The sequence below is a fragment of the Schistocerca americana genome, chromosome X (assembly GCF_021461395.2).
Source record: "Schistocerca americana isolate TAMUIC-IGC-003095 chromosome X, iqSchAmer2.1, whole genome shotgun sequence".
In the NCBI taxonomy this organism is placed as follows: domain Eukaryota; kingdom Metazoa; phylum Arthropoda; class Insecta; order Orthoptera; family Acrididae; genus Schistocerca; species Schistocerca americana.
Window position 1 is genome coordinate 264,428,913 of NC_060130.1, and position 21,485 is coordinate 264,450,397.

A 21,485-nucleotide genomic window follows, 5' to 3' on the forward strand; every position below is an offset into this window, starting at 1 on the left:
CGGTTGCGGGAGATGGATTGCAGTGCTAGGGAAAAGGCAATGGTAATTTGGATGGTAAGGCAAACTATGGATGTGGGCAGCATAATTTGCAAGCAGTTGTTGTCACCTGATCCGCAATGGAGGAACGCCAGCTTCCACGAGGAGGCTGTTCACTTGGCTCATTTGGAAAGCTCGCGTCACAAGTCAAACTCCACAGTGGTGTATAGGATACAGCAGCCACAATGCTGAGTGCGAGGCTGAACCATACACCAGGCTACCATAGTCAAGGCGGGACAGTACAAGGGCCTTGTACAGCTGCAGCAGTGTAGGGCAATCAGCACCCCAGTCAGTGTGGTTCAGGCATCGAATAATATTAAGATGCCACCAGCACTTTTCCTTAAGCTGATGGAGATGGGGAAGCTCAGTTAAGCAGGCAGTAAGTCCCCACTACATTAAGTAGTGATGAACTGAGAGCATGATCTAGCTCCCTCATGGTAAAGGCGGCATTGTAGCACTCACAATTCGGAGAAGAGAATGGTATCACCCAAGCCTCCTCCAATCGTTTCCGATGGCAGTGGTGATAGTGGGAAGAGCTCGAAACTTCCGCAAAATGAGAGCCCAAAGTGTTAGAGATAGCAATAGGGTCCACGATGACATCGTCTGCTACTGTCACGCCGGAAATTGGCAAATGGACCTTGGTCCCAGAGAGCCGTCATAAATTGGCCCACATGACAGAGGAAGGGGTGGAACTGTTCAAAGAACTAGTGAATGAAATCCAGCTGGTTTTTTTTTTTCTATCTCAAAGAACGTGACGAGATCTGCATTACCGGAATCCAGGTTTCCCGAACAGCAATGCAAAAAGCAGGTGTAATGCGTAACAGGTGTCATAACTCAGCCAGGTGGGAGAAAAAAAAACACTGCAATTCCACTGGAGGATGACGCTGTCTGTCGTCTGGGAAGGCAGGAAGGGACCAAGTAGGTAGCTTTTGCCTCAGGGTCACCTGCCGCCACCAGTCGGGTGCTGATATCCAGGACCACTGCGTTTGAAGCATTGGCAGGATCTATGTCCTTGGGAGATGCTAGAATCTCCACTTTCCTCGGATGTGGAACTGTTAAGGAGTGGTGGCATGGGGGTCACTGGAGTTCCAAGTTTCTTACCTATCTTCTTCTTGGACTGTCTGCCCCCTTACTGCTCTTTCTGGGTTTGCCTGGAGGGCTTCTTGGACGTAGCTTCAGGTACAGATGAAGACCATGAAGCCCTTCGACCAACAGCTTGTGGATCCTTCAGCCACTGGCTGGTCCACTTTTGCACAGGGGGAGACTTCGGAATAGAGTCCCAAAGGATATGAGCCAGAGGATCTGTTGCTTCCCCAGCTGGGGTGAGGGGACCGATGCCCTGGCATTTGGGAGGGGTATTGCTCTCAAAGTAGGTGCTTTGGGAGCAACAGAAGAAGAGGTGCCCCCAAACCACCAAGGGAGCAGATGTGTTCAGGCACCCTGGAGGGGCCACTGTACGAGGCAGAGACGTGGGGACTACTGTTGCCAGTGCGGGTGACGTCGATGTAGCAGCAGCACATGGAGATGTCAAGCGAATGGGGTGCAACAGTTCATATATCCGTTTAGCCTCCAGGTAGGTCAGCCAGTCCAGGGTCCTTTACTCCCTTATTTTCCACTCATTTTGGAGTACCGTGCAGCCCGGTGAGCAGGGGGAGTGGTGCTCTCCATAGTTCACACAGGTGGGACGAGGGGCACATAGAGTATTTATATGCAGTTGACGTCTCAGCATGTGGCACTGGAATTGCAGCAGGAAGACATGTGCCTGAACTTCCAGCACTTAAAGCACAGCACAGAGGAGGGACGTATTGTTTGACGTCACATCGCTATACCATCACCTTGACATTATCAGATTACGATTCACCCTCAAAGACCAAGATGAAGGCACCAGAGGCAACCCTATTCTCTTTGGGCCCCCTATAGACACACTGGACAAAGTGAACACCCCCATCATTCCAAATTGGCACAAAGCTCGTCATCGGACCACAACTGAAGGTCGCGATGAAAAATAAATCCCTGGGCCATGTTGAGGCTTTTATGGGGAGTGACTGAAACAGGGATACCATCCAGCGGGTCACAGGTGAGTAACACCCAGGACTGGGCTGGGGTGCCGTCTGAAACAGGACTGACCCATTGCACATTTTGGACAGCACTGTTACTACTCCAAACTTATCCTCCAGGTGTTCAACAAAAAATAGAGGTTTTGTATCCAGAAAGGAGTCCCCATCAGTTCTGCTGCACACTAAATAATGAGGTGAATATGGCTCTCTTCTTCCCGTAGCCCTACGTTCCTCCCATGGTGCAGCTTGGGAGGGGAACAATTTAGGGTCACACACAGCAGCATTGCATTCAACCTTCCCTTTTTTAGAGGCTGCAGGGGCCATTCGGTCCCCAGCAAAAGATGACTTCGTCTGTTTCATTGCCGGTATCTGCCCTGATGACACCCAATCCGACCAGGGGCTCTTGCCACGAACACCACCCAGCAACAGCAAAGGCCCCCTGGCATGATGGTTGTTGCTGGGAGTCCCAACGACCCAAGACAATGGGCATCTACTCCTTGGCATATGTGGGGAGTTTACATCTCAGGGATCAGCAGTGTGATCCCTGTGTAGTCAGGGGGCTATGACCAAGAGGGTACACGATGACCCCTCCACGAAGGACTGACTACCGTGCTGGATACTGGGTGTGTAGTTTGGGTCATGTAACAGTAAGTAAATTGTTTCAGCCCACTGTTCCAATAAGTGGCCATTGTCATCCATTGCATTGCAGTCTTATGTGATGCTGTGACAAAGCCCCCTATCCCCCTCCAGGTTCGGGGATTAGAATAGTCTTGAGGTATTCCTACATGTTGAAAGAGGCAGCTAAAAGGAGTCCACCACTTTTCAGCCTAATACATTATGGTCCCCTTTTAGGGTGCGACCTCCACACTGTCCAAATTTTCTGAAGTGAGGGCCATTTGGGAAAGGATGCCTTACATGGTGCATCTTATATCCCTCACACATTAGAATCTTCTGCACCTCGTATTGTCATGGCGCTGCAACTCTGCCAATATTCCACCTATTTGGGTGAGGACACCTTACATGACCTTACATGGTTCCTAATCTCCATCCATTGCCCGCAGTCCTCTTTGCCACATGACAATATTGGATTTCTAATTTGTTCCTTTAACAGAAAAATATGGAAGTGTGATGACAGCCCTGACAGCTGCTTTATTAGAGCAAATGTGCATAACCAATGTCTAAAAACTGCATTCGAGTCTCTCTCTAAAACACAACACAGGCTAATTGTAAGCCAGACATATGCTGCTATTAGAATCATAAAAACAATATTCTGCAGACGGTTTGATTTTAGAAAGGTCAGACTAATGATCTCAGCAGTTTGGTCCCTTAGGAATTAACACACACATTTGAACATTCAGAAAGGCCAAATAGGTAGACTACCTGAAAGGTTTCAAGGCAGAAATAAAGAAACGCAGCTCAAAACTGGGAAACTACAAAGGTTCATAGAGATTCTCCCAATATCTTCCAAGAGACATACTCTGTTAGGCTGCAGATAATATTTTATTTTAGGCCTCACAGATGAACCAAAAGATATCCTGAATAAACATGAAGCACTGTACATACAAGCAAGACCCTTTTGATGAAAATATTATCTTGTATGGAACTGCACTAATGGAAATGTTCAGTGAGACACAACAGAGGAAGCAGACTGAGACCCTGGAAGTACTGGGACATGACCAACAGCAGCACAATGGCCTGGAACTTAGTCAAAAAAGCTCAACTGTGATCCACAAGTAGTGGAATAAATGTCAAAAGTAACATCAGATCAAGCTCCCATCAACTCCTCCTAACTAGATAGTCCAACAAAGGATGAAAAAAGTCCAAAATCAATAGATGCCTATAGCAAGATTCAAACTACTTCATAGAGCCATTTTCCTTAAAAGAATTCATCCTATAACTAATCTCAAAGAAAAATGGAAAAGCAGCAGATATTGACAACAACGTTGTGCGGAACAGATAAAACAGCCAAACAATGGATCCTGGACCTTATCAATCACTGCCTCAAGACATGCGAGGTCCCAAAGATGTGGGAGGGGGAGGGGAAGAGGGGGAGGGGAAGTGGGGGAGGGGTAGAGGGGCATGGTGGAGAGGGGCATGGTGGAGAGGGGCATGGTGGAGAGGGGCATGGTGGAGAGGGGCAGGGGGGAGAGGGGCAGGGGGGAGAGGGGCAGGGGGGAGAGGGGCAGGGGGGAGAGGGGCAGGGGGGAGAGGGGCAGGGGGGAGAGGGGCAGGGGGGAGAGGGGCAGGGGGGAGAGGGGCAGGGGGGAGAGGGGCAGGGGGGAGAGGGGCAGGGGGGAGAGGGGCAGGGGGGAGAGGGGCAGGGGGGAGAGGGGCAGGGGGAGGCATGTGGGAGGGAGAGGCATGTGGGTGGGAGGGGGAGGGAGAGGGGCAGGGGGATGGAGAGGGAGGGGATGGAAAGGGGAAGAGAGAGGGAGGGGAGGCAGAGGTAGAGGGGGAGGGAGATGGAGAGGGGGAGGGAAGGGTATAGGGGGAGATGGAGAGGGGGAGGGAAGGGTATAGGGGGAGATGGAGAAGGGGAGGGAAGGGTATAGGGGGAGGGGTAGAGGAGGAGGGTGGAGGGGGGAGGGGAAGGGAGAGGGGGAGAGGGTAGAGGCGGAGAGGGGCAGGGGGAGAGGGGCAGGGGGAGAGGGGCAGGGGGGGAGAGGGGCAGGGGGGAGAGGGGCAGGGGAGAGGGGCAGGGGGGGAGAGGGGCAGGGGGGGAGAGGGGCAGGGGGGGAGAGGGGCAGGGGGGGAGAGGGGCAGGGGGGGAGAGGGGCAGGGGGGGAGAGGGGCAGGGGGGAGAGGGGCAGGGGGGAGAGGGGCAGGGGGGAGAGGGGCAGGGGGGAGAGGGGCAGGGGGGAGAGGGGCAGGGGGAGGCATGTGGGGGGGAGAGGGGCAGGGGGAGAGGGGCAGGGGGAGGCATGTGGGAGGGAGAGGGGCAGGGGGATGGAGAGGGAGAGGATGAAAAGGGGAAGGGAGAGGGAGGGGAGGCAGAGGTAGAGGGGGAGGGAGATGGAGAGGGAGGGGGGAGGGAGATGGAGAGGGGGGGTATAGGGGGAGGGGGGAGGGAGAGGGGGAGGGGAGGGAGAGGTGGGAGGGAGAGGGGAGGGGCAGAGCGGGAGGGGCAGAGGGGGAGGGGCAGAGGGGGATGGGCAGAGGGGGAGGGGCAGAGGGGGAGGGGCAGAGGGGGAGGGGCAGAGTGGGAGGGGCAGAGGGGGAGGGGCAGAGGCGGAGGGGCAGAGGCAGAGGGGCAGAGGCAGAGGGGGAGAGGCAGAGGGGGAGAGGCAGAGGGGGAGAGGCAGAGGGGGAGAGGCAGAGGGGGAGGGGGAGGGGGAGGGGGGAGAGGGAGGGGGAAGAGGGAGGGGGAGGGGGAGAGGGGAGGGGGAGAGGGAGGGGGGAGAGGGAAGGGGGAGGGGGAGAGGGAGGGGGGAGAGGGAAGGGGGAGGGGGAGAGGGAGAGAATGTATCACTGACTAATACTGAACTGCACAGCAGGCATCTAGGACCCAAGGCTCATCTGCCAACAGGCTGGTTTCAGACTAGAAAAATATCGCAGCAGCCAAATCTTATCTCTTACTGAACACATAGAGGAAGGATATGAAAAATAAACAAATAATAAGACTAGACTTGGTTGACCAAAGCTAACACAGTGAACCACAGGTTGCTCATGACAGAACTGTATGACAAACAAAGATTTACCAGCTTGTAAAATTCACTGAATCACTCCTGCAAAAATAGAATGTTCTATGTCACACTGGAGGGCAGAAAGAGCTAATGGCAACAACAGAAGAAAGGGCTCACGAAGCATGTGTCCAGGGCCCCCTCTGATTCAGCCTGTATACCAATGACCAACTGACACCAAGTTACATGACCCACTTCCCTTATGCCGACGATCTGGTCATCACAGCTAAATGGAAGATTTTTGGGGTGGTAGAAGAAAACCCAGAATGTGCTCTAAGCATCACGTCAGTATACTACCACAAAAACACCCTTAAATCTAATGCTGCAAAGACACAAATCAGGGTCTTCCACCTTCGCTCAAAACAAGCAAATTGAAAGCTGACTGTAACATGAAATGACATCATCCTGGAACACACAGATAAGCCATCATACCTGGGTACAATAGAAATAAATATTTATATCTGAAAAGATGACACGGAAGGAACTCACTGCTGCCACTAACCTCTGATGTACAAACATCACAGTAAGAAGACCCTTCAAAGTTGCAGCCAAAAATTACTTACTGAGAAAACTGCCTAACAGCAAATGGGGACCTAGACCAAAGGGACTATGAATCCCAGCCCAGGCACAGTACTTCTCCATAGCGCAGAATATGCTTGCCTGGTGTGGTCGAGATCTGTACATGCCAAAAAGATCAAATGCAACATGTCAGCTAATAACTGGTTGCATGAAACACACGTTCCTAAATAACCTATTCAAAGCAGCCGGACTTATGAATCTCAACTCCTGAAAATATGGTTACAAACATGCTGAGAAATTTAAGCATAATCTCAATGAATGACACACCATTTGGAGATTCCTGTGAACCTTGGAGACTTAAATCCCACAAGAGATTCATGGACAAAGAACTCAACGAGTTTTCAAATGACTGCCTGGCACTACAGAAGATACCCAGCGACAAGAGCTTGAGCTTGAAGATTTGGACAAGAGCATGAACAGCATCAGAATGAGCAGAGTACTAGTGAAAACAAAACTGATCAAGTGGGACATTATAGATGCTCACAATAGCAGATGTGATTGTGGCAAACCTCAGGATATGGAACATCTTCTCACCTGTCCTAACCGTCCCAGTAAATACACCCTCAAAGAATTCTGAAAATAAGAAAATACTGAAGCACATAACAGTGCACACTCACCAATGAACAAGTACTGCACCATCCTCTTGTCCAGCCTTGATAAATTCAAATGTATCCTCAAAATAACTCAAAAGATCTTCACGGGGGTTGTCTGTAACTGAAATACGCACATAGTTTAGTAAATCCAATGACATATAAGAAATAAATTATTAATACAGATAAATATTTATAACACCAGGAAAGACAGCAAATAACAATATTTTACTTATTGTGCACGTCCAGTAAAGCAGGAAGAATACATTATTAATTTTCTATGTCATTTGTGGGTATACATGTGTGTAATTCACTACACAGAGCTGTCACATCTGCCAGGAACAATGGCCGGTGCTCAACAGCGAGGTCATTAGTATCCTTACAAACATTAATAGGAACAAATTTGCTTGAAGTGTCATAATACTAAGAAGTCTTACACAAAAAGAAGCATTCTCTTTCATTCTCACTCTCACTCACAATCACTGGACATTTCACACTAGGTCACATGTATTAAGACAGCATAAATGTGGGCAGATGTTTGAAAACTGCCAATTAAAACAGAAGAAAGATAGAGGAAAGCTCAAATAATTATACATGGATATGTGACTGGCTGATCACTTACAACAAACATGGATAAGCCAGCCACCCTGATAATACATTAAAAAACTTCTAACTAAAATTTTAGGGGACAATTCGGACATTTCACAAAACTTTAAAAGTAGTAGCATTTTTTTTTTTAATTTGCAATTAAAACAGATGGCAAATGCATCAGCAAATGAGCTGCTGCCCTCTTGTCTGAATATAAAACACAGTCTACTGAAATGTGGTGCGTCACGGTCTGTATGCTCCAAGCATCACGCATTGGAAGCCTTCTATCGTCTCACTAGTCACAGGGCTGTGTTCTATGTGGAGACAGGTGAGAAGGACCTCATCCCATCTTCACGGCTGGAAGTCGGTGTTGTAGACTTCACTAGATGCAGCTTACTGTCTGCCACTTCCAGGCACTAGACTTCCCATTGATGCACGATTCTGTACCTCAACAGGGAGGTGATAGCATGTAGGGGGGATGGCACACATGGAGCTGGTTTGAGGAGGGGTATCAGAATTGCCTCCATCCATAAGTTGAGAAACTGGCCTGTTTGCCATATCAAATAAAAACAGTGTATTCCTTTGATGCCATTTTCAAGATCTGCAGCATACTACATCAGATTTTGTCGTGACCGGATGAAGTATCACAAGCCTCCAACTGTGATGAATCCAAGTTCTACATGGAGAATAGGCAGTTGTAGGACTAAGAATTCTTGGACCTGAAGTCCAACTCACTCCTCTCCAAGGTGGCATGGGAACAGTGGAACACAGGAGCTTGGCTGGCAGTGGGAGTAATCACCACAAAATGCTATGCCATTGTCTGGGCAATATATTTGGGAACTGTCTGGAGACAACCCTTGTTTTAGCACCACTGCTACAGGTAACTGACAGTGTTTACCAAAATTCCTCCTGACGGCTTCCCATATTTTCATAAAACAATTTGAGCAGTTGAGAGATTTCAGGAATACTTTTCATGACCTTTTCTTGCCCTCCTTGATTATGTGTCGAGCCCTGGCTTGTACTAATCGAAAGGCTGTGTGGTTTTCTGCCATTGGGCAGCATTTAAACCATCACAAAGCCATATGTCTGATGCAGATTGCTGAGTGGCACTCATTTGTCCACCGAGGTACAGGTTGACTCCAAAGATGACCTGAGGAATTTGGGATGGATAAATTAGCGGCATGGTGGATCACTGATGTGATGTGGTCCACCCATTCTTGGATGCTGCCTTTGTGTTCAAACACAGCCATCTGGCAGAACAGTGTGTAGATAGCTCTGCTGATCATCCATCATGGTGGTGTCCTTTCAAGAATTGCTTCATTCGATAAGTGAATCTAATGTGGGAAGAGGCCACTCAAATGAAGGTCATCACCGACTTCCCACTGGGCCGAATCCGCGAGGACTGGGGAGGAGAGTGAGAGGTCTACAGCTAAGGGTGCCCAGTAGCAGTGTTGAAATAAGTAGGATTGCCTATGTTGAGGATGCGAAGCTCTTGTGACATCATGAGACACTATAAATCTTGAGCTCTAAAAATACATTATGGGCATTGCAGTTTCCCAGAAGGAGAAATGGGAGTTGTTGTATAAGATCTCTGAGAGCCTCAGAATCTATTGCTCCATGTGCTGGTAAATACAGAGAGCAGAGAGTAATCTGTTGACCCAAATGAACTTCAATGGTAACTGCTCAGTAACGAGAGAGAGACTAGAGGAGTGGTGTGTGCTATTGACAAACACAGCAAACACTCCTTTGTCCCTTTCCCCAGTCAGGTCATCCTTTGGATCGAGGGTATAGTCCCATAGCACAGGGGCCTCAGTAACTTTAAAACATGTTCCTTGCATACAGAAGCATAGGGGGTGTTCTTGTGCTACGAGTTTCAGTTTCTCCACTGCCTGCAAAGGGTGGAGGCTGTCTTGGGGTGAGATGGTTGCCACAGGCATTCATATTTCACTGGCTCTGAAACATGAGAACCGTCAAATAGAATGAGGTCTGTATGATCTGATGATATAGAACCTGGCTTCTTCTGACGCTTGTCTGCCAAAGAAGGTTTTGTAGGAATGACTGAGGCAATGATAGTGACAGTGCTGGTCTGTTTACTGAAGCTTGCCATTTAACATGCCTGAAGCTCTGCCATGTTGGCAACCATGGTCTTTTCTGATGTTCTGGGGAGAGCTATGGGCTCCACAAAAACAGCACTTTTACAAATGCTTTGACACTATCAACCACCATTTGTGTAGAGGCATGAGCTTTCAGAATAGGCTTTTTAAGAACTGAAGTGAAAGAAGTAGTGACTGTGGGAGGCTGCATGGACTTCAAGATCATTTTTGCCTGACCATACTGGTAACACTTGATTGTTATCAGTTCCTGCATCTTCCTTTCTTCAAGACAGAAGCAGCAGTCCTTACTCCAGACAGGATGATCCCAGAGCAGTTTACACGGGTTGCCCAGAAAGTAATGCACCGCATTTTTTCCTCAGTTGAAAACAATGCTACGAAAGCAAAACATTATGTGTGTATTATTTGAAGTCTCCTGAGTGAGCACGCCAAGTTTCCGTCACTTCTGATAGATAGCGTAGCTGCAGGACAGTTTCAAAATGGTATCTGTAGGTGATGGATATTACAAGCAATGTCCTGTCATTGAATTTCTCACTGCAGAGAAAGAAAACTGTGGAGAATATTCACAAACACTTGTGCAAAGTCTGTGGAGCATCTGCCGTCGACAGAAGTACTTTTAGACGCTGGGCACAGAGGGTGACATCGTCAGAAGGCGGTTCAGCAGAGCTCCATGATTTGTAGCGGTCGGGCAGACCATCCACGGTTGTCACACCTGACATGTTGCTGCCAGCTGATGATGTCACCCACAGGGACAGATGCATTATGACTCGAGAAGACATTTCAAGGATGATGATGAGGTGATTCACACAGTGAAGCACTGGCTCTGCCACCAGGACAAGGGTTGGTACCGACAGGGCATGTATGCCCTTGTTTCATGGCGGAAGGAGGCCACAGAATGGGATGGAGATTAGGTGGAAAAATAGGGTGTGTAGATAAAACACCATTCTTTCATGTGTGTAATTCTCATTATGTTCAATAAACAATTGTTGAAGAAAAAAAAAAGTGGTGCATCACTTTCTGGACAACCCTCATGCATACTTTGGAGGAGATGAACAAATTACTCATTTGTGGGTGGCTTTACCACATTTGCCATAAATGGCTTCTCTTACATGCAAGTGTGATGTGCCCAAAGTGCTGCCATTTACAACAGTGCACTGGGTTGGGGAGATAAGATCACATGTGTAAATGAAGGAAACCTGCCTTGATATGCCCTGGAAGTTTCCTGCTATTGAATATAAGAATAAAGGAGTGCAATTTGAACAGATCGACATCAGTCATTTTCATTATATTTTGTACGTCAGTGATGCCTTCTTGGGCCCACTCATCTTTCAATTCTTCTTTGGGGATATCTACAAGTTTTCAACAAGACATAAAACGTTTGCTGTAGTTCAATATGTCAAGTAGTTCTGTTTTGATCACAAATTCCCAGACGAACTTTCCTTTCTGGAGATTTGTTGCTTGTTGGGAACTACAAATTTTGACCAACAGTATCCCATTTGAAAAATGCTTCACAGATTTTGAAGTGTCAGCAATGCCCTCTAAATCCTTTTGAATGTACACAGCTGTCCTCTTCACTTTTAACTATTAAAAACACATTCTAACTAGCAGCACGTGTTCTGTTACTAGAAACAAAGCTCTTTGAATTAACTCTTGTATCAGGAGAACTGGCAACACAAGCTCTCTCAGCTGGTGTTGGCACCCACTAGCTACACCCATTCTGCTAGGATCTGAAAGAGACAAAATTGGGGATTCCATCTTAGTCCCAAGTGCAGCTAGGGAAAAAAGGTCTGCCCAGACAGTGCCCTGCTTGTCTAGGTAAGCCTTCTAAAATTGAGGTGTGGCAGGTTCCTCAGAGGTTGACTGGTAATGACTGTTCACCTCAACAGCCACACATATATGATTGGTCTGTAGCACACTTTGAGACTGACAGCAGCTGCTTCTTCTTCTTCTTCTTCTTCTTCTACTACTACTTTTTGAGGCTTTTACCATCTCCTCAATTCGCAATCTGGGCGGTTAAGCCAAGATCCCCATTCCCTGTGACAACGTTCCACTGGCTTGCCACACAGTGATTGCCGAAGCATGGTCAGTGCTTACAGTGCCAAAGGACTGAAGGCACTCACTAGTCCCCAACTCAGGAAATCCGGGTTTCCTAAGGTCATAACACACCCAGCAATTGAATGCTGATTTCTCATAAGTGTTTGCCACTTAGCACAACCTGGGCAGGAAAGTGTGGCTTATCAAATGTCATGGACACAGTGAGCAGTATTCTGAAGTACATCATTCCATGCCACTTCGACTCTATACCAATCCGTTGTAGCCATGCTTTCTTGTAATGTTTTGTGTTCCTGGCTGGATGAGGAGAGGATGGTATGATAGGTGGGTGGCCAGTTGCCTCTCACTACTACACAAAACGCACACTTCGTTAAAATACACTTTATTACAGGAACCAATTGAGTACTTAACTTCAATTGTGTCCAATCTGAAGTTCTGTGGTTAACAGCAATCAATCAACATGTACTAATTCTTGAATCTTGCCCGTATTCATATCACAACTATATACAATGACTGATGTTTCCTCACAGCTAGCTAAGGTGCAAGGGGCGACAACTATCACTGTGGAATACTAGACCACAGTGCAACATATTGAGGTATGGAGATTGAGAGTTTGAGACAACTCAGTCAGCGGTGGTGGCCTATATGCATGCTGCCCCGGTGTGTAGCCTGAGATCATGTCTTGGTCTTCTCTTGTCATAGGCACACTTAGTTCAGCACCTCCCATACAATGTTTCCTTGTGTCAACCGGTGTGCTGGTGAAGGCATACGCCAACACACAATCAATGTGAGGGTTTGCTGTTTCCATGAAGGAAACTGTTACAAAAAAAAAAGTAAGGACTCCACAAGCAGTAGTTGAGAACTCTGCACGTCTGTGGAGAAGCTCTCTGTTTACAGTTCATTAAGCACCTGCAGTTAATTTACTGTGCTCCATTCCACTTCCTTCTACAGATCCTTTTCACTATTATATCAGCATTAAAAACTAAATGAGTAAGCAAGAGGGTAACAAATTGGTTACTCTCTACTGACCCCTCTAACTCAAACTGATTTTTATTTTGATATTATGAGTCAAAACAACAATGCAATTATTTGTACACAGCTTTTTTCATTATAATGTAGAATTTAAAACAAATTGCATTAAGAGCAAAACAAAAAATCTCTCACATGTATATATACAATGAAAGACCCTAGACCATCATGTAAGGAAGACTCATAGCACTCTAAAACTTCCCACACAAGGCCTAACAAAAAATATCTGCCAGGCACACTGAATATCAATACTTTACTAAAGACTGCAAAACTTAAACAATTGATGGATGTATTAAACAGATGTAACATACTCACACTAGCACTTCAGGAAAGCAGACACGGAGACGATAACATACTTGAAACGGAGGGCTACGGTACTTACAAAGGTAAACAGACCATAAAGAATAAATAGAAAGTCACTATGCTTGGAACAGCTTTTATGGTCAAACGGAATATAACAGAATCTATAACAAATTTTACATCCACATCAAAGTGAATATCACTCATCTCATTTACATCAGCAAACTATGGCTATATCATCATAAAAGCAAATGCACCTACCATCTACGACAATTAAAAAAATTCAGAAAAAGTCAAACAATTTTGGGAACCACTAGAAAAAGACGTATCAAAAATATGAAAGCACTATGGGGAAGTACTCTTAGAAGACTTCAATCCACAGATTGGCAGAGAAGAGAATTAATTACAAGGAAATTATAGGAAGTTTGACATATTGCCTGTTGGCTTCTGTCACAAGTTCTTTGGTCAACATTTGTTGGAGGATTTTTCTGATATTGGTTGGTTTAAAAGAGGGGGGGAGAGACCAAACTGCAAGGTCATCGGTCCCTTGTTCCTAATAAAACTACACCACAAGTGTGAGAATAAAACAGATGAGACATATAACACAAAACAGAAAGAAAGGAAAGACCACAAGAATGAAGGAAAGGCAATGAACACTATAAGAAACAAAAGGACAAGAAAATAGAGAGATGCGAGAAACAGTTAGAAGAGAGTAAAACAAGGAAGCAGATTACAGTGGCTGGCCAACCACAAAAATAAAAAGGAAAAGCCAGCCACCCTGCAACACATTTAAACCTCCACCCTGAAAGCACTAGGGTGGAGGACACAGAGGGACAAAGGACATGCGCAAAAACTCAGATCGAATGATAAAACCCACCCTCATTAATGAAACATAAAACCAAATCAGCCGATGAGGTGTTGCCTGCTAAAATCAATGACAACGAGTCCAGCAACTGAAGATGAAGTCACAGGGCAGCCAAAGAAGGATACAGCGAAAGAATATGGGCTACTTCAACTGGGCGCCGCACCGACACTCAGGCGGGTATTCACGGTGCAGGAGGTAGTAGTGGATCGCCCAGGCATGGCCTATGCGGAGCCAGCAGAGAACCATGGAGTCCCTGCGAGAGGCCTTCAAAGAGGACTTCCACACATTCGTGGTACCCTTTATGGCCCACAGTTTGTTGTGCGTACTGAGATTTTGCGATTCCGTCTCCCAAAGCTGAAAAATCTTGTGGCGTAATAATGAACGCAGGTCTGTTGGGGGGATGCCCTTCTACAGAAGTGGTTTCCGTGTAGCCTGTTTGGCCAGCCTGTCAGCAAGTTAATTTCCTGGGATTCCGACGTGACCAGGGGTCCAGATGAACAGCACTGAGCGACTGGACCGTGCCTGGGTATAGATGGGCTCCTGGACAGATGCTACCAAAGGATAGTACTGGTCGATAGTTTTCAGGCTGCTCAAGGAGTCAGTACACAAAATAAAAGACTCCCCAGGGCATGAACGGAGATATGGAAGTGCACGAGAAATGGCCACCAGCTCTACAGTGAATACACTGCAACCATCGGGTAAAGAATGCTGTTCAATATGGCCACCGTAAATGTAGGAAAAGCCAACGCGACCATCAGCCATCGAGCCGTCGGTGTAAATCACTTCAGAGCCCCGGAACACGTCACAAATCGAGAGGAAGTCATAGCGGAGAGCAGCAGGGTTAAAGGAGTACTTAGGGCCACGTGAAAGGTCCAGACAAAGCTGCGGCTGAGGCGTACACCATGGAGGCGTACGTGAACGGACCACAAGTAGAGGTGGTAAAGGGAAGGACTCCAGTTAGGAGAGAACGGACCGCACGTGAACTGCAAGCGTTAGCCCCGATCTGGGCTGTCGATGCTGGAGATGGACTGCCGCAGGCGGGAAAAGGAGACGGTAATTCAGATGCGCAGGAGAACTATGAATGTGTGCAACGTAACTGGCGAGCAGTTGTGCATGTCTGATTTGCAATGGAGGCACCCCAGCCTCCACCAGTATGCTGGTCACCGGACTCGCCCTAAAAGCTCCTGTCACTAGTTGAACCCCACAGTGGTGCACAGGGTCGAGTAAATGCAACAGTGAGGGCGCTGCCAAACCATAAACCACACTCCAATAGTCAATTCAGGATTGGACAAGGGCTCTGTAGAGCCGCAGCAGCGTAGAGTGATCTGCACCCCAACTGGTGTTGCTCAGGCAACGGAGGGCATTGAGAGCTGCCAGCACTTCCAGTTCAGCTGACAAAGATGAGGAAGCCAAGTCAATCGAGCATTGAAAACCAGTCCTAAGAGTCGATATGTCTCCACTACAGTGAGTGGATTGTCATGAAAGCAAAGTTCTGGGTTCAAATGAATGGTACGATGCCGATAGAAGTGCATGACACACGACTTTGTGGCTGAAAACTGGAAGCTGTGGGCTACAGCTCAGGACTGCGCCATGTAGATGGCTCCTTGTAGGCGATGCTCAGCAACACCAGAACTGGAGCAGCAGTACAAAAATACAGAAGTCGTCTGCATACAGAGAAGGTGAGACGGAGGGCCTGACAGCTGCTGCTAGACTGTTGATGGCCACCAAAAAATAGAGAGACACGCAATACAGAGCCCTGTGGGACTCCATTCTCCTGGATATGGATGGAACTATGGGAGGCACCAACTTGGACATGGAAAGTATGGAGCGACAGGAAGTTTTGGATAAAAATCAGGAGCGAGCCCTGGAGACCCCACTCAAACAATATGGCAAGGATATGATGTCACTAGGTCATGTCGTATGCTTTACGTAAGTTCATAAAAGATGGCAACTAGGTGTTGCCGTCTGGAAAAGGCTGTCCAGATGGCAGACTCGAGGGACACAAGATTGTCAGTGGTAGAGCAACCCTGGCAGAAGCCACCCTGACATGGAGCCAGTAGGCCACGTGACTCCAGGACCCAACACAACCGACAACATATCATACAGAATGAGATTTTCACTCTGCAGTGGAGTGTGCACTGATATGAAACTTCCTGGCAGATTAAAACTGTGTGCCCGACTGAGACTTGAACTCGGGACCATTGCCTTTTGTGGGCAAGTGCTCTACCATCTGAGCTACCGAAGCAAGACTCGCGCCCGGTCCTCACAGCTTTACTTCTGCCAGTATCTCGTCTCCTACCTTCCAAACTTTACAGAAGCTCTCCTGCGAAACTTGCAGAACAGTTTTAATCTGCCAGGAAGTTTCATATCAGCGCACACTCCGCTGCAGAGCGAATATCTCATTCTGGAAACATCCCCCAGGATGTGGCTAAGCCATGCCTCCGCAGTATCCTTTCTTTCAGAAGTGCTAGTTCTGCAAGTTTCGCAGGAGAGCTTCTGTAAAGTTTGGAAGGTAGGAGACAAGATACTGGCAGAAGTAAAGCTGTGAGGACCGGGCATGAGTCGTGCTTCGGTAGCTCAGATGGTAGAGCACTTGCCCGCGAAAGGCAAAGGTCCCGAGTTCGAGTCTCGGACGGGCACACAGTTTTAATCTGCCAGGAAGTTTCAACATATCATACATTCCAGCAGCTTACAAAGAATGTTGGTGGCGCTGATGGGCCAATAGCTATCCACATCAAGCAGGTTTTTACCAGGTTTGAGCACCGGAATGATGGTACTCTCCCGCCATTGCGATGATAAGACACCATCGCACCAGATCCGGTTGAAGATGACGAGATGTCGCTTGTAGTCAGATGAGAGACAATTAATCATCTGGCTGTGGATCCGATGAGGCCCAGGAGCTGTGTCGGGGTAATGCGCAAGGGCACTGAGGAGCTCCCACTCTGTAAATGGGGGGTTATAAGATTCACTGTGGGTGTAGTGAATGAAAGGATGTTCCCTTCCAGCCGCCGTTTGAGAGTGCGAAGGGTTGGGGGGTAATTCTCTGATGCAGAGGCTCGAGCAAAGCGCTCAGCACAGTGCTCGGCAATTGCATTTTCATTGGTAGATAACATGCCATTTATGGTAACACCGTGAACACCTGTTGGCGTCTGGTACCCGAAAAGACGTTTGATCTTTGCCCAGACTTGGGAAGGTGACGTATTGCACCCAATGGTGGAGACGTATCTCTCCCACCACTCCTACTTCTCTCGTCTGATAAGTTGGTGAACGCGGGCACGGAGCCGTTTAAAGACTGTGAGGTGCTCCAGGGAAGGGTGACGCTTATGCCACTGTAGAGCTCATCGAAGCTCCTTAATTGCTTCAGCAACTTCCGACGAGCACCAAGGGACTGCCTTACGCCTCGGGCACCCTAAAGAGCGAGGGACTGTGCTTTCTGCCGCAGAAACAATTGTTGTAGTCACCTACTCAACCATCACATCGATGTTACCGTGTGGGGGAGATTCAACGGTGACAGTAGAGGTGAAAGTTTCCAGCCCGCCTTGTTTAAAGCCCATCTGGGCAGGCGTCCGTGGGCCTGCTGCTGGGGCAGTGACAGGAAGCTGGGAAAGTGGCCACTGCCACACAGGTCGTCATGTGCTCTCCAGCAGATAGGTGGGAGATGTCCTGGGCTGCAAATTGATAAATCAATGACCGAGTAACTACCATGAGCCACAGTGAAACGTATGGCAGCCCCAGTATTTAAGAGGCAGAGGTCGAACTGAGACAGTGAAGTTTCAACATATCTGCCTCAGCCAGTAAGCACAGTGCCACCCCACAAGGGGTTATGGGAGTTATAATCTCCCAAAAGTAGGAAATGTTCAGGGAGTTGATCAATCAGTGCAGCCAATACATTCAGGGGTACTGCACCATCTGGAGGAAGATATACATTGCAGACAGTTATTTCCTGCATCGTCCTTATTCTGACAGCCACAGCTTCAAGAGGGATTTGAAGGGGCACACGTTCACTACAGACTGAGTTTAGGACATAAATGCAAACTCCACCTGACACTCAATTATAGTCGCTACGGTTCCTGTAATATCCCTTATAGCCATGGAGTGCAGGGGTCTGCATTGCCGGGAACCATGTTTCCTGGAGGGCAGTGCAGACAGCAGGTGTAAAGCTTAACAGCTGCTGTAGCTCAGCCAGGTGGTGGAAAAAGGCGTTGCAGTTCCACTGGAGGATGACATCATCATGAGACTGGGAAGGCATGGAACATTCAATGAGATAGTATACACCTCAGAGTCACCTGCTGCCACCAACATACTGCCTGAGCAGTCTATAACCATTGCGTCTGAGGGTCTAGTGACATCCACTTCCTCAGCAGACGCCAATATATCCACCCAATCCTCAGACGCAGTGCCTGTGGGTGCCACCACAATTTTCTTGGTCTTAGGGGTTTTCTTTTTGGATTTCTCTCGCTGCTCCTTGTATTTCCCTGGCTGGGAGGACTTCACTGGCTCAGTCTCCGGGACTGAGGATGAGCGTGAAGCCCTACAACCAGATGCTTTTGGGCTCTTCATCCACTGGCGGGTGTGATCTTTCCCATTAGCAGAAACCTGGGGAGGGAGTGACCCAAAGGACCCTTTCCTAGCAAGAGAAGCCAAAGAAGCCTTATACTTCTCTGGATCAGAAGTGGGGATGGATGTCCCCGATGGTTGAGGGGGGGTTGCTCCCGAAGTAGGTGGTGCAGGAGCAACTGGGAGGGAAATGCCTCCCGCCCCCCCACCATCAATGGGGCAGGTGTAGTCTTCCGGTTCTGAGAGGTGACTGGGGTTGGTGGAGCTGATGGTGCCAGAACTGTTGTAGTGGCGGTGTTAGGACGATGTCATATGTACAGGATGCAGGCGTTCAAATTTTCTCTTAGCCTCAGTGTAGGTCAGTCAGTCCAGGGTCTTGTACTCTGTGATTTTCCTTTCTTTCTGGAGAATCTTGCAGTCTGGAGAGCAAGGCAAATGAGGCTCTCCGCAGTTGACACAGATGTGAGGTGGTGCACGTGGCGTACTGGGATGTGATGAACGTCCGCAATCTCGACATGTGATGCTTGAAGTACAGCGGGAAGACATATGGCTGAACTTCCAGCACTTAACGCACCGCATCGGGGGAGGGGTAAAGGGCTTTACATCACAGTGGTAGACCATCACCTTGACCTTCTTGGGCAATTTATCACCCTTGAAGGCCAAGATGAAGGCACTGGTGGCAACCTGATTATCCCTCAGACTCCGGTGGACACGCAGGATGAAATGTACACCACGCCACTTTAAATTGGTGCGCAGCTCATCGTCAGACTGCAAAAGAAGGTGTGGTGTCACCGCCAGACACCACACTTGCTAGGTGGTAGCCTTTAAATCGGCCGTGGTCCATTAGTAGATGTCGGACCTGCGTGTCGCCACTGTCAGTGATTGCAGACCGAGCGCCGCCATACGGCAGGTCTAGAGAGACGTCCTAGCACTCGCCCCAGTTGTACAGCTGACTTTGCTAGCGATGCTACACTGACAAATACGCTCTCATTTGCCGAGACGATAGTTAGCATAGCCTTCAGCTACGTCATTTGCTACGACCCAGCAAGGCGCCATTACCAGTTTATATTGAGATTGTTATTGATGTATCAACAAAAGTGATGTTCTCCAATTATGGATTAAAGTTAAGTATTACATCAACTTCGTACTTTATTTGCAATTCTCAAGACATTGTCCTGTTCCAGACCTCACGCCAGTCTGCGTGAGCTTAAACGCGTGCCTTTCGGCTACCTCCGAGTGGCTTGGCTGTCTTGCCAAGTCACTACAGAAGGTCCCTGTGAAATATGATACCCTGGACCATATTTAACCTCTTATGGGGCGTGATGGTTACAGAAACATCCCCCAGCTTGTCACAAGCAAGTAATGCCCGTGACTGGGCAGAGGATGCTGTTTCGATCAAGACTGACCCAAATCTCATTTTGGACAAGCCCTCCACCTCCCCAAACTTGTCCTCTAAATGCTCAACAAAAAACTGAGGCTTCATCGTAATGGAATATTCCCCATCAGCTCTCGAACATACAAGGTAACAGGGCAAAGAAGAGCCGCTGCCATGGTGTGACCAGGGAGGGAAACGATTTGGGGTCGTACTTCTGTGTATTGAAATGAGCTTGTGAACGTTTAGAGACTGCTGGTGCTTCACCACCAGCAAGACATCATGTACTACGCTTCATCACATGTCATCAGTCCTGATGCCACCCACTCTGACCAGGGGCTGCCCCAGAGGTGCCACCCAGCTGCAGCAAAGGCCACCTGGCAGGATGGCCATTGCCGGGAGTCCCGATGCCCCAGGGGGATGGGCATCTACCCCTTGGCATACGTGGGGAGCTAACGGCGCAGGCATCAGCAGAGCGATCCCTGTGTAGTCAGGGGGCTACAACCAACAGAATATATGGTGGCCCCACCAAAACGGACTGGCTACTGTGCTGGATATCAGGTGCAAATATGTCCATGGTCATTGTCGGCGCAGAAAGCGACACTGCATAGAGCAAGGTGGAAAATGCATCCAGGAAGGTGTCCTCACCCAAGAGATGGAGAATGGGAGTAACAACGAGAAAGTGGGCTGAAGATCTCAATGCCTGATGGACACAATGCACCATGTAAGGTGCCTTTCCCCAATTGGCTCACTCTTCAGGAAAATTTTGAAAAATGAAGGTCAAACCCTACAGGGGACCATCACATAAAGGCTGAAACGTGTGAAACTCCTTTTAGTCACCTCTTATGACAGGCAGGAATACCTCGGGCCTATTCTTTCTGATTTTTCGAAAGCGTGAGTGGCTGGCATTGCCAGAGCTTCACCCTCAATTGCTGGTTGCCATGACTAGACTGGAGTCTAGCCCATAGCCAGAAATTATACGAACCTGTCATGTCAATGTCTGAAGGCTTTTTCCTGGTCATTTCCACAGCGCTTCTCCTCTTGCTACCTGTTACAGTAGTTCGCTGTAGCACAGGAATCCCAGATCCTTTTAGCTCGAGGCTTTCATCTTTCTTACAAAGCAGTTGTCATGTTTGTGGATCTCTGTGGCTTCCATGAACAAGCAACCATGGTAGCTCTTCTCCATAACAATGACTCCTGTGTCGACGGATTTTATTGTGTGGTTGGTCTCACGCAGCATGTGCTCTGTCATGGCCAATTTCTCCACCTGCTCCACCCTACAATGCCATTTATGTTCAGTGACCCACAAAATGGATCACCCAGTCATTCCCACACAGACTTTTCCACGTGTAAAGGGTACATGATATATTCCCAACATTGCGAGTGGGTCCTGAGACACACTTTGATCGCGGTATGTTTGTAATTCATCAGAATGTCAAAAAGTGGCCATGAAAGCCTCAATACTTTTGCAATAGGAAATTTTTCCCCACAAAAGCACACCAACAAGATCAGAGAAAGGTTTCAAATTCTGCAGACAATTCGACCTAAAAGTAACGTCAAGCTTTTTCAGAAAATTACCACAGAGAAGAAAGACCTTAATAACATTTAGGCGCATATCAACTGGATCACGTAGAAATAACCAAACAAAATCATTGAGAAATCATGAACA

General features: G+C 48.0%; 1 protein-coding gene across 1 annotated transcript in view; it reads right to left on the reverse strand.

Moving 5' to 3' along the window:
• LOC124556567 (dual specificity protein phosphatase MPK-4) overlaps positions 1 to 21,485 on the reverse strand; it is a 134,817-nt gene that overhangs the window by 84,799 nt on the left and 28,533 nt on the right. Inside the window, exon 4 of the mRNA XM_047130522.1 lies at positions 6,970 to 7,066. Within this exon, the coding sequence (XP_046986478.1) occupies positions 6,970 to 7,066 (97 nt within the window). The remainder of the gene's footprint in view (positions 1 to 6,969; positions 7,067 to 21,485) is intronic.